Genomic DNA, 14146 nt, shown 5'->3' with positions numbered 1-14146 from the left:
GTTTTAAGGCGTATGCAGATTTTATAAGTCCGCAATGACGATATAACGTGTTAGTAGAGGAACATCAAAATTCAAATTAGAGATAATAAAAAGTGACAAACACATTCCATTTAACTTACAGGTCCCAAGAAAACCAAGATATACAGTACAAGAAACCTCATTATTAACATTAATATTTCTATCATCATCACCAACATAAAATTGTCTCTCTGGTCAGGATTAGGCCATCCCCACCATTATAACATTTGAAGCTATTACCACATCAATAACACATTTTTTAAAATTTATATTTGACAGATTTTCACATAAACACCACCACTTAAAATCATTACTTACACTAGGTCATTTACCTAGCCAATCTAGTACTGATTCCTACAGAAATTGTGAAAAAACAACAACAAAACTACAAATACTTACAAAAGAAAATGTTCATCCCAAAATGGGTTGCTGGATCCTTTGATGACAATGGTCTTGTGTTTTTGTAAAGGACAATCCACTTCCACGGCACAGTATGGGTCACTACAAATTCCTCCATCACGGTTACGAAGACCATTTGCTTTGATTACTAATTTATAAAATAATAAAAATAATGACAACAATTTTACCTGAAAATTGTACTATTACTACTATTATAAATAACAGCTATTATTATATATTGCATATATAGATCCCAGGTATCTGACAGGTTAAAAAGAGGGTAATAATTTTAACCATCACTCATTCATATGATGTAGGTTGAAAGATAGTTCATAAATTTCCGGAAAAAGAAACACGATAATGTTAACAACGAGGGAGCCTTTTGACCGCCACAGATCAGCAAGTAGGCGATAAAACAAACATGACTTGGGTTGGTAGATTTGAGCTGCTTCATTGAAGAAGGATTATTGCTTCTGTTAAAGTCGATAGGAAAGTATTAAAAGGCAAATTAAAAAAATATGTATAAGGTATAGAAACAAATATTGACTGCTCTAGATTTGGGTAACAGTGGAATCTATAACCCCTCGGTGATGTGGAGACTGTAGCCTACTATAGCCCCTCGGTGATGTGGAGACCATAGCCTACTATCTCCCCCATTACATAGGGTATACAGATTTCATTGATTCCATCATGAGCAGTCAATATTTGTGTACTATTTCCTAATTACTAATTACATCACAAACTTTCCAAAAATGTCACCAATCAGCAGTAAAGATTTTAGCACTCTGTAATCACCATTCAGCATTCCAAACTTCACCCATCTGAACATAAAATCTTCAACACTTTGCTGTCCACACATTACACTATACCACTTTACCACTCTGTCGTCCACAATGTACTCTTCTGCAGATCACAGATAAACATAATGAAAACACTACTTCACTGTATTGAGAAAAAATCTATTTAATAATATATTTTGATTATTCACCTTTGACCATTAACCTACGTCCAATAGTCCTTGGTGGTTTTGATGGAGCTCCATTACTAAACATGCTGGTAATGTCATTCTGCAAGATTCAAGAGTACCACAGAGTTACTGTATTACAGTATTATCTAATTCAATCAATTTGAATGAATTGCTTTTGATTAACAATACATGAAAAAGGAAACAAGAATTTCCTGTAAAATGAATCCAAAATGTTAATTGCGAACATAAATGTGATTGACATAATAAATCATGCTTTCAGATCAGACTCACAACAAACACAACCTTGCCATTAAAGATGATGTAAGTGACTAGGGCAGCACACTAAAACAAAATCATTACGCAACGATGACTAAAGTTCAGTAATGTGTAACAGACTTTTTTTAACCAAAATTTAGAATACAAGCAATTGCATTAAGCAACATGCTGTAATATTAAGCTCAACATTTGCTGATGAATTACAGTAGGTATCAATACAACATTGTAGTGACATCATGTGGTGGTTACAAAAAAACCATGTGGTGTAGGAAGTGTAAGCTCTATATCATTCATAACCACATATTGTGTAGTAGAAATAACCACAATATTTGCCTTGAAGAAAGCTACTATTTTATTTACAGTTGAATGTCATAGTTCTCTCAGCAAATACCTAATGGAGTGACAGGATCAACAGTTACCTACTGATAGAATTGAGCTGTTCTAATGAACTGGACTAAATTGAATTCTCATCTTATAGGCATAGTTCTTTGGGAGTTAGTAAAGCTTGGTTTCCATACAATCGCTACACACTATTGCCAACAACTTCCGGTGATGCCGATTGTTCGGTCAAACCGGGGAGCCTTCCTAATTGCGTCAGGGATTGCTACGAAGTATCAACGATGCGCAGTTCAGCGATTTTAAGGAAACCAGGTGTTAGTTGTGCATTGAGCAATATGTTAAAGATAGGACCATATTTGGTAATAATATAAAAGATTTTGAGATGTTAGAGAGAACTGCATAAGCAGGCAATTTTCTGTAGTGCACATATTGCAGTCAAACAATGGCATTTATAAATGAACATGGTTGCAGTGGGCTAGTTGTGTTGTAGTGGACAGTTGATTGCAGTGGGGTAATGGGTGTGGATGCAATGGCCCCAATGTTGGCTTTCACTAGATGTGTAGTCGTAGTGGGCTAGTTATATTTAGTGAGGGGGTGTGATTGCAATGACCCAGTTGTCTTTCATTAGGTGTGGTTGGAGTGGGTATTAGCAAATGGCTATTTTTTAGTGGATTTAGTTGATTCCACCAGAACACAAACTAAGCTAGCTATTTAAAACAAATGTGCCACTGCAAGTTTGTTGTTACTAAAAAACATAATAATACTATAATCATAATTAATGGGTGGAAGATGGAAGAACTACAGAACACCTTTTGTATGGAAGCACTACTCAACACCATGCACTGGGTTAGATGATGTCAGCTGAGAGACCTTACCTACCAACGTAGGAATTCGCTTGGTAACTATGGCACGAAGCTATAAAGGAGCAAAACCAAGGTGGTAGCGCCAGGGTAAAGGTCATATGCAATGAACACTTAACAATTAATGCTACAAAAACAGCAACAATTATCAGCCAAGCAATTAGGTGCTGACAGTGGTAAAAAGCCAATTCTTAGTTAGACATACTCGTATCAAGGTCAACTGACATGAACACCATACACACAATAAAGGTTTATGTCCATTGACCTTGGATGTGAGCATGCGCAGTTGGAACCACGAATTGGCTTAGAGAATTGAGAATGCCAAACATTCTATAACATTAACAGGGTTCCAACTTTTACTCCCACAATTTAGCTACCAGTATACAAACCATCTGAACATTCTGCCACACGGTTACTTACTTAAGACATCTGACTGTTTGTCTTATAGTGTAAGCATTCATTCTAGCTATTGTTACACTTCAGTTACTTTCTGATGATAGGTACATCATCAAGACATACCGCATCACAGCAAACACATCTCCACTTACCACTGGAATAAATCCAGATGTCAGCGGCACAGTTGAGGATGATGTGCACAGCATGGAGTCATTGGAGAGTGCTATCGTTGGGAAATTCAAAGATGTGCATGCTCCTATTATAGCTCCCTTGACCACCTCCTCCACAACCGCCATATCAACTGTTTCTCCCTGTAAGTGAAAAAAATGTATGGGTTCAGCTAACTTGAATTCATGTTTTGTTATATTTCATTTTTTAGCTCTGATGAGGAGCTCTAGAAACATTCAGCTGATTGATTAATAGATCTTTTTCAGCCCTACTGCCTCTATTATACTGCCCTCATGAGGCTGATTAATTAATAGTTGATTAATAGATATTTTTTAGCTCTACTGCCTCTATTGTACTGCCCTAATGAGGAGCTCAAGAAACACTTGGCTGATTGATTAATAGCCGATTGATTAATAGACCATTTTTAGCTCTAACTGCCTCTATTGTACTGCCCTCATTGGAGCTTTCAAGATTATGAGAACTTCTTGTTACTTAAAAAGGTTTTGGGACTTTTATGACTCAACAAGCCAGAAATCCCAAAAGACCAATGCATAACCATCAATTGTAACTGCCATCTTATCACATACACTATCTGTTTCAGTTTGCCTACCTTGCTTATATTTTGAGGTCTGACTGAAAGATTGATGTTTGGTTTGCCATCAAAACTAGCCACAATTACAACTTCTTCACTTACACACTGTACACGAAATTGCATCTGAAAAACATTTAAAAAAAAAATTATCCACAGTTTTTCATACCACAAATTAAAAGACTACTCTTTACACACTGTTTACCTGCCAGTCAAAAAGAGACAATTTCACAACACATCTACAGTACTATTATTAAACATTTGTTTGTCAAGTTATGGCTGACAATGAGGGTTGGCTTATCTGACAGGGTGCTTAAACTCGTCTGCCTCCCCCAAACCTCTCCCTCTGGCACTGCCAATGCACAACACTAATCACAGAAATAAAACAACATTGGACACAGTCCAACTATACAGGACAATTTACAGCACATTATTGGACAAAACACAGCTAATGCACTGGACAAAGTAACAATAACACAATATCCATTGAATTCTGCCCTCAATTGTCTAGGACAAAATTACATATTATTATTTTATAGAAGATCAAATTCCATATTTATAGCATGGACCTATATAGTAATTACTCATTAATAATCAAAAACTGTCTTGAAGAGTGAAAATACAATTAAAACCAACCTCTATCTTTAGCTGAGACCATAAGTAGTAAGTGCAGCAGAAAAGGAAAATTACAAAACAATGAAAATGACAATTTTGTGATGTCATGTTATTAACGACTAAGATAATAGCAAAAGGACACCAAAAAAAAGACCAAAAAAAAACCAAAACAATGTCATTAAGAGAGGACTATGGAAATGAAGAACACTAACTAGAAAAGCTGAACAAAAATAGAATATCTTCACAGTAACCAAGCAATGCAGAGATAACCAAAGATGATGCACTAAGACCAGGAGAGTAGGGTTAAGATGAAAGGGGGGGGGGGGTCTCAACTGGTAAGGTACGGGCCTAGGCATAACAAGAGGAGCAGAATGGAAATAAAGAACAAAGAATCTTTTCATTGTCAAAAATTCCAATTTAAGTTTAAAATTATTTTAACATACATTTAAACACACTGACATTACACCTTATGTACCTTTCCAATAATTTCTTTAATGTTGACTTCACACGTTGTAAGCTTCATGGCTGCTGGAGTGTTTTGAGTTGCAAACGCAACTAAAGCAATATCCCTAGCTTCAACAATACATGATAATGTCTGAAAAAAAAAAAAAATATATGAATTACAACTAAAAAATTACTATGAAGAACAAATTGAAAAAATATTATCGAGACTTGCCATTCTAAACTCAGCGTACCGTCTTTAAATGTTAAACTGAGTAATCAGCTGAAGAGTGTGGCAGTATTGTATACTTTAGTACAGAGAAGCTAAAATATTAATTCTCTCATAACTTTGACAATAGTAAAGTCAATTCCTTCCAGTAAATGACCTTCATTTTCAAGCTTATAATGTGCAGAAACAATTTTCTTATTTTGGTCACTTATACTGGTTTAGGCATGGCGAGGCATATATTGAAATATTCTCCTATTTAGTTCATGGGTGCAGATTAAAAGGTTCCGAATATTTATAGTTTAATTAACAACATCAATCAATTAATCAATCAATTTATAAGGTGCATTAAACAATCTTCACAATGCACTTACATACTTTGTTTAACAAATTAGAAATGTCCGAATCAATGTAGCTGAAACAGTTTACCAATAAAAAATAGAATAGAAATATAGCACGTCTCGTTTATATTATTTATTATCAATGCAACTGAATTAATCAATATACCTACATGCTTTCTTCTTTTTTATGTTATTAAACACTTACTATGAAAATTCATGGATAGATCAATGTTTATTCATAATATATGTGACTATTGCAATGTAAAGCTACATTGTTATCTCACATAGGCAGCTAGCATTATTGATAAATCAAATTTTATTACCACTGTGACACTTTGCAATTAAAATCGCACAATAAATCTGTGGAATTCCAATAAAATCTAGTAATTTACCATCTGATCCCGTGGACCGGATTCCGCCTGAACCGAGCTAAACTTAGGAGGCAGACTTCCTGCCTTTAGTCGGTCAAAGGTTACTTGAACAGAACCCTGCAAGAACAAAACTCACATAATAATAATAATAATAATAACAATAATAATTTTAATAACATTAATAATAATATTATTATTACACTAATTATTTAGAGGTAATCTATTAAATAAATAACAATATTTTGAATTAATATCAAACTATAGTAATTCATAAATTGAAAACAGTAATTCATCAGTAATATAAATTGTTATATCAGTTTATACAATGTTACTTATTAATAATCTTGATATTTAATGAATTTTAATGAATAAAATAATATTTAATTAACATTTAGTTTTTCACGTAGCATTTCTAAGTGTCAACAATATCGTAATCACTATTACTACATAATCAGTTGCCTATTCTTCCACTTAGGCAAAATCAGTAATTGATGCTTATATATAATAATATTCTAAATAATAATATAATAATATTCTAAATAATAATCACAAAATCTCTAAATGTAGACCTGATCACCATTCCTAAAAATATAATATGTGGCGATTATATAATATCATACACACATGCAAATATAAATTTATCATATCTTAAAATACTACTTAATGTATGGTAATTAATTAGGAAAGGGAATGTCACTATGTCGATGACAAAGAGTAATACAAATTACTGCAACAAATTGAAATATCCTGACAATGAACATACTCCCTAGTTATATAAAATAAGAGATTTAGCTCCCTAGTTAGTTGATTTTCTGGCTGATTATGTGGAAGTGGTTTCCTTTTGATCAATCAAGAAACAGGAAATTATGACACCTTCATTCAACAATCTTTCCCTCTTACATCAGCAAAAGAGTTTTATTTCAGACTTGAAATTTGGAATGAACTTGAATTCATAATTATCTTGTAGGATCATTGACATATGAGTCATCAACTTGATCATTACATACACAATATAGTACAACAATAGCAAATTTAAATGTAACTTCATACAACACAATTAGCGATGTTGTAGGTAATCAATACGTGTAAAAAAGACTCTCAAACACAATTCCAAGCTACGTTGTGTAAACTGTCAGTGATTTGACGACAAATACAATATCATACTGTAAAACTAACTTTCAATAATAAAAATGTCCATTGTTAGACAGATAATAGTGAATAAACTACTGGACAATTGTAAAGCCAACACACCTTACAAAGATGTGTAAATCCTTTTTTAAAGATACTACTGTAAAAAAAATCATGCAATACCATTATTATTATTCTAAATATTTATAACTATCATCCCTTTATCTGCTTTTACCATTTTCATCAATTAGTATGAAATCTTCATAGGAGAGAAAAAAATTAAATTTTATTTTCTTATTTCAAAAGCAAGGGCTTGCCATCTAATCCCAGGGTAATGGGTTCAATTCCTGCCACAGCAGGATTTTTTCTCATCACAAAAAACAACTCTACTTCCTAGGCCTCAATACTATAAGAGACTTGGTTTGTAAAGCATCATTCCATCATGTACACAGCCGTTTCATAGTGACATAAAGCCATGCACCCTCTATTGCATAAAAGCGCAGAATTAGTATGCGCAAGTGTTAAAATACAAAACAATTCGTCAATTTTTGTTTACGGCTAATAAATCATGCTATCCTTTGCCAACAAATTAGAAGGCAACGATGGCAATGGCAATTAAAAGATATAAAATACAGACATTTTTACCGTGCCTATTATTACTTAGTAGACCTGTGTATCTACTGTACAATTAATCAATGGATGAATACATTCATTTGAAATTTTTATCATGTTAACATTAGTGCATCATTAATTTTTACAGGATTACAGTAGCTTGATAAGCTTTAATTTTATTGTACCCCTAAAACTAGAGTACATTATTTTATGTTTTAATTATTTTAATTTACATTATTTTCAAGGCCTAACTGTTTTGTGAGCTGTGTCAATTTATTTATGAGTAATAATGAGCTGATATGGATTTTTGATATAAAAAATGTGTTCAGATTAAAATAAGAAAATTCAAAGATAATTTATTAAGGCTATTTATAATTATAATATATAGAGACAGGTAGTAATTAAATAATTATTTATAAAATCAACATGAATACTAATACTTTTTTAAAAATATTTATGTTATTTTAATTTGTAGCCTGTATTTTTGAATTAATATTTCTATTAATAAGCATTGGGGGTCAGTTGACTAAAAAAAATAATGTTGGTGTTATCTGATGGCATAGAAAATGATAATTAACAATTATTGTTTAATTAGTCCCATTGATTATAATGCAATTTGTGGTTTTATTGAAATGAAAAAATACAATTAATTTTTCACTATAAAATAAGTTTACAATAATTAACATATATCTGTTCACAACATTTTAATATTAATATAAAGTAGAACAAGAATGGATAATGAATTATTGAAGTAAATTAATGGTTTTGTTTATTGATTGATGTTTGACATAATTTAATAATAATAATAATAATATATAATAGAGTTTGACCTAGATAATTTATTGTGTAAAAGATTTATTGTAATATGTGGCTATTCATTTTTACTAAATAAAAAATTTCATCATTGAAAAATGCAAATTTTGTAAATCCGGACGAAAACACATTTGCCATTCATTCTGCTTTCAAATTACTTTGTTTTCCAAATATAGGATGTAAAGCATTCTGGGTGCTTAATTAAACCTCCATCTAGTAAATTGTGTGGTGGATCTGGATATTCGAGAATGAAAGTAGAAATTTAGACCCAAATGAATGGTAAGGTGTCGATGCAAAAAACAGGGCAGATTGACTGTTGCCAGCAATCCAGGGGGTTATTCATGAACGAAAAAACAAACCATTCCGTTTCTGCTTACCCCATGTTTCTTTGCCTGTTCATTCAATGCTCTCATCCAATTCGTAACCACCTCTGGTGTTTGTGTTTGGTGCATATAGAACCAAGACACCAGGGAATTTATCCATTGACATGGCTCGTCTAGGCCTCCGACCAAACCACCCGGTCGCTGTGCAGTAGAATGACTTCCCGTCACCTGTGTCGGAGGTTGGCCTTTTTCGTCTCTAAAATCAACACTTTCCTTCCTCTTTCGACGTTTAAAATCAACTAATGAAACAACAGTTACAATTAAAAAACAAAAAAATACAAAACATAGGACAAAAATGTCTATAACATCGACGGAACCGGTTTGTATGCCTTCAGCTATATCCCCGGCATACTCCGCCATGTTACTGGCGATGTAAACAGCCCGTACCGCAACCCGATCTGCGAATATTCGGAGTTGCTCAGTCATATTTGGTGAAAGTAAATAGCTCATTATTCTTGACTAGGTGATCGGATAACGTCCTCCATAAATTGCTGTAACATAAAGGTCAAATGAAATGTTATGTATGAGCCCTGGCAAGTTTGGAATTCCAGACGGTCTACTTAGATGTAACTTATCTCGGTGACATGAGATAAGCTAGGCCTAGCCGCTCTCTCCAATCTCGTCGCACCTTACAAAAGACAAACACAAAATTATCGATTTCCCAACACACAAATTTTCGCAAAACAAAGCTGAATCTGCTGTTATATTTGAAAAGCGTTTTCAAAACAAATTTATACATTTTCCCCCCAAATTAACATTTATATAGCGCACATTTCTACAATATACATAAAATCAGCGGCGCTTTACATGACTAGTTTATTTTCTTAAAATTATTGTGGTCTCCATCCACATAGATTTTTAGAATATGTTTGATCATGTATATGTTTTTTATTTGTACATTATGTGGAAAATAAATAAATAAATCAAATCAAAAGCCTACAGAACTGTCAACATCATAATTATTAAAATCATTTATCACAAGTATACCATAATCATTGGTTATAATTAGTTAGCTGTCTCTTATACACATCTAGATGTGTATAAGAGAGTGATAATAGAATACATACTCCAAGTATCGAAATGCACGCCATCGTGTCTTTTCAAGTTTATACATCTTGAAAATATATTATGTACATGTATTTTAATATATTGCCTTTATTTCATATACATAATATGACTATTTGGTATAAAATATATTATGTACATGTATTTTAATATATTGCCTTTCTTTCATATACGTAATATGCCTATTTGGTATTTTTTGTATTTATTAGGAAGCCTCCACCACTCACCACCAGCCTCCACCACCCCCCCCCCCCCCCCCCACACAACAACACAACAAAAAACAAAAAGTCAATAAAATAAGTTGATCAAGGTTATTGTTTTTTAAAACAACTGAATAAATATTTAATTAAGCAGGTGCTAACGCTCAGACCAGGAATTAGGCGCCATGAGTCTGCGATGGATATTAATATTCATAAAATTATATTTATTATTCATGAGACTTAAATGTTCTAGATCTTGTTTAGTTTTTCTTGTATATGCACGGCCCATATGCTGGGTCTCCGTAGTTAAATAACATTGAACTTGAAATTCTCTATGGCAGAAATATTATAATAAAAAACACCAGAACCAGAAAAAAATGCGTGCTGCTGCGAACTCGACAAAAATTAAGTCAATTGCTGATAATTTAAAGCCTAATAAACGCATCATTGTGTAATATACAATGGTTATGACGCTCACCATGGCAGTGCGCGAGAGGGCAGGTTCGAATCCCGTCCAAGGAATTGTATTACACAATGTATTATAGGACAACATTCGTTGCGAGCTATATGCTACATGATGTTCGAAACACTGTATTTACTGTATTTGATTCTGTTTTAACACATAATCTTATAAATTATAAGTTTATTTTCTGTTATAATTTTATCCAAAGAGGCTAATTCATGCGAGAATTTATAATATTTCTTACTTCAATAGGCCTATTTACGATAGTGTGATTAATGAGACATTTGTTGATTAATTTATAGAAATATATAATAGGTATAAACAATTAATAATGATTTAGCATATTAAATCAATTAAAAAAATTAGTGACGCCGGGGCAATAGTTGATAGTAAATAATAATACAATGAATATCCACATAATTGTTGAATGCAGGGACCTATCTCTAGCAATACATTAAAAATACAAATTATAATTCGGGACAAATACTTATCTTTACATGATATGACCCATGTGAAGTGTATATCGTGAACTCAAGCGGTAAAGTATACGTACCGTCCCGATTCAAGGAATTACGCCGGGACCGTATTGATAATAGGCCTAATTAATAATGGCTACGATAACACCTTACTTGAATCTATTATACTGTGTATGACGATGGTGATTAGGCATACAGATTTAAAAAAAAAAATTCCTGGTGCTTTCTAAGACGGAGTCGACGTTAAGGTGAATAAAACTCGGGAAAATAAGTTCCAAAGGCATGTTTGCATCTATTTTTATACCATTTGAAACATCTTATTTGAATCTATTATAATGTGTATGATGATGGTGATCGGGCATACAGATTTCAAGAAAAATATGAAAACAGCGTGGTGTCCCTGTGCATTGCATACGTATTTATGACATAGTTTTATGTAGGTACTTATTAAAACATTGATACAAAGTTGTCAGTTATTTCATTTTAAACCAGTGTCAGTATAATCTTAGGAAAGCATGGTTAACATAAGCAAGAATTTAGTCCAATGAAACTGTTTATCATCTTGATACCTTCCGACGAAAATTGACCCTACCGGCGTCACCACGGTGTCCCACACCGATCGATCTAACGTGATGTTGTTATGTGGGTGTTTTATAGATTATTGAGAATGGTAATATCACCGAAAAAATAGAGATAAAATGACAGTTGGATGACCAACAAAAACAACTGAAGACAATAGTTCGTCATTAGAAGTTATTTAGTATAACTTTATTCGGAAAATTAATCTCAAAACCGAGTTGCCGTCCCCGACGTTGTCAGTGACGTCGTATGAATTGTGTGCGATTTTTATCAATTAACCCCTAAGTAAAAATAGTTGAGCCATGTAGTACCTTGCAAATTAACCCAGAAACCCGGTAGATTGTGATTGTTTATTAAAGGATTAATATATAAAATGTAACAACACCTGCAGTAGTGGTGCCCATAATGCAATAGCAGTGCCCATCTAAGAAGGATTAATATATGAAATATCAACACCTACAGTAGTGGTGCATAATGCAGTAGCGGTGCCCATCTAAGGATTAATATATAAAATATATCAAAACCTACAGTAGTGGTGCCCATAATGCAATAGCGGTGCCCATCTAAGAATTAATATATAAAATATAACAACACCTGCAGTAGCGGTGCCCATAATGCAGTAGCAGTGCCCATCTAAGGATCTAATATATAAAATATAACAACACCTGCAGCAGTGGTGCCCATAATGCAATAGCGGTGCCCATCTAAGGATTAATGTATAACATTACAACAACACCTGCAGTAGTGGTGCCCATAATGCAATAGCGGTGCCCATCTAAGGATTAATATATAAAATATAACAACATCACCTGCAGTAGTGGTGCCCATAATGCAGTAGCGGTGCCCATCTAAGGATTTAATATACAAAATAATATAACAACACCTGCAGCACTGGTGCCCATAACTGCAGTAGCGGTGCCCATCTAAGGATTTAATAGGGATTAATGTAGGCCTATAAGATATAACAACACTTGCAGTAGTGGTGCCCATAATCTAGTAGCGGTGCCATCTAAGGATTAATATATACTGTAAAATGTAACAACACCTGCAGTAGTGGTGCCATTAATGCAATAGCGGTACCCATCTAAGAATTAATATATAAAACATAATAACATGCAGTAGCGTTGCCCATCTAATGATTAATGTAGGCCTATAAGATATAACAACACTTGCAGTAGTGGTGCCATTAATGCAATAGCGGTACCCATCTAAGAATTAATATAAAATATAATAACACCTGCAGTAGCCGGTGATCTAAGGATTAATATATAAAATGTAATAATACCTGCTGCAGTAGCGGTGCACATCTACTGTAAGTGTATAAGATATAACAACACCTGCAGTAGTGGTGCCGATCTAAGGAATAGATATCTGTCGCACTTTGTAATAACTGAGCTGTCTCACTTTGTAAAAACTGTCTGTCGCACTTTGTAATAAAAAGAGCTGTTGCGCTTTGTAATAAATTCTGTCGCACTTTGTAATAATACACGATCCATGCTATCATCTATAGATTTTTGATAAATTCTCATTTTTCTCGAGGATCGAATTTGATTTTTTTAACTGTTTCGTATTGTATCATCTTTACTCCTTTATTACTCCTACGTTAATTACTACACAGGGCTCTACTCTGGTTAAATGAATATTCAATTTAAATTGCTACTTAATTATTAATGAACCTGCAGTACTGTCACCCATATAACGCTTATCAACCAAATGTTTATTTATTTAGGCACATAACACATGCACCAAAGATTGTCAATAGCGAATATATCACTGTCCTACTTAATAGGTGACGATCCCTTTTAAAAGACAACACACACACACGATCCTTTAAACAAACTAAATATCTCGGTATGAGGTTTAGGGTGTGGATTTTTTTGGTCATCTTGAGGATATACTCCAACACTGACAGGAATGAACCCAGAATCCTGGGATTGGAAGGCAATCATCTTAACCACCAAGTTATTCAACTCAACTCCATGTGTTTAAGGATGCTCCAGCAAAATAAAATTTGAGCTAGCCTTCTGGCATTAAAAAAAAAAAAAAAATATTATTAACATATTAAACCTATCCACAATTCAAGTCTGTGAGTTAAGAATAAAAATGGGACAAACCGAAAATGATCGAAGGCACAATAAACTTGAAAAATATGATTGCAAGGTTTGATAAACCACATGCACTAACATTTGAACAGTTGGAACACTATTAAGAAAAAGAGAGCAATTCGTAAATAAACCGCCTATTTACCAGTTATTTACAACATTATATGCAACAAAGGAATCACAAGACTACATTTCAGGCTATAATCTTACAGATGTATCATTTTATTTGAAAAAAATATTGAGCTGATCAAATGATACACATGGTCCTTTAAAACTTATCACTTGAAAATGTAGAATAGTAATTTAAAACCACTTCTAT

General features: G+C 33.3%; 1 protein-coding gene across 1 annotated transcript in view; it reads right to left on the bottom strand.

Annotated features, from left to right (window-relative positions):
• Positions 1-9599, bottom strand: part of LOC117101032 (phospholipid transfer protein C2CD2L-like) — a 16668-nt gene extending 7069 nt beyond the window's left edge. The window contains exons 1-8 of the mRNA XM_033240898.1: positions 8937-9599; positions 6028-6123; positions 5103-5222; positions 4649-4660; positions 4034-4138; positions 3408-3566; positions 1406-1484; positions 418-565 (exon numbers count right to left, since the gene is read on the bottom strand). Coding sequence (XP_033096789.1) covers positions 418-565; positions 1406-1484; positions 3408-3566; positions 4034-4138; positions 4649-4660; positions 5103-5222; positions 6028-6123; positions 8937-9392 — 1175 coding nt within the window. The 5' untranslated portion in view covers positions 9393-9599. The remainder of the gene's footprint in view (positions 1-417; positions 566-1405; positions 1485-3407; positions 3567-4033; positions 4139-4648; positions 4661-5102; positions 5223-6027; positions 6124-8936) is intronic.
• Between the last annotated feature and the right edge of the window lie 4547 nt (positions 9600-14146).

This window comes from Anneissia japonica, unplaced genomic scaffold (assembly GCF_011630105.1).
Source record: "Anneissia japonica isolate Jap-2015-1 unplaced genomic scaffold, ASM1163010v1 scaffold1785_len1016330_cov206, whole genome shotgun sequence".
In the NCBI taxonomy this organism is placed as follows: Eukaryota; Metazoa; Echinodermata; class Crinoidea; order Comatulida; family Comatulidae; genus Anneissia; species Anneissia japonica.
This window is presented reverse-complemented; position numbering and strand designations above follow the sequence as displayed.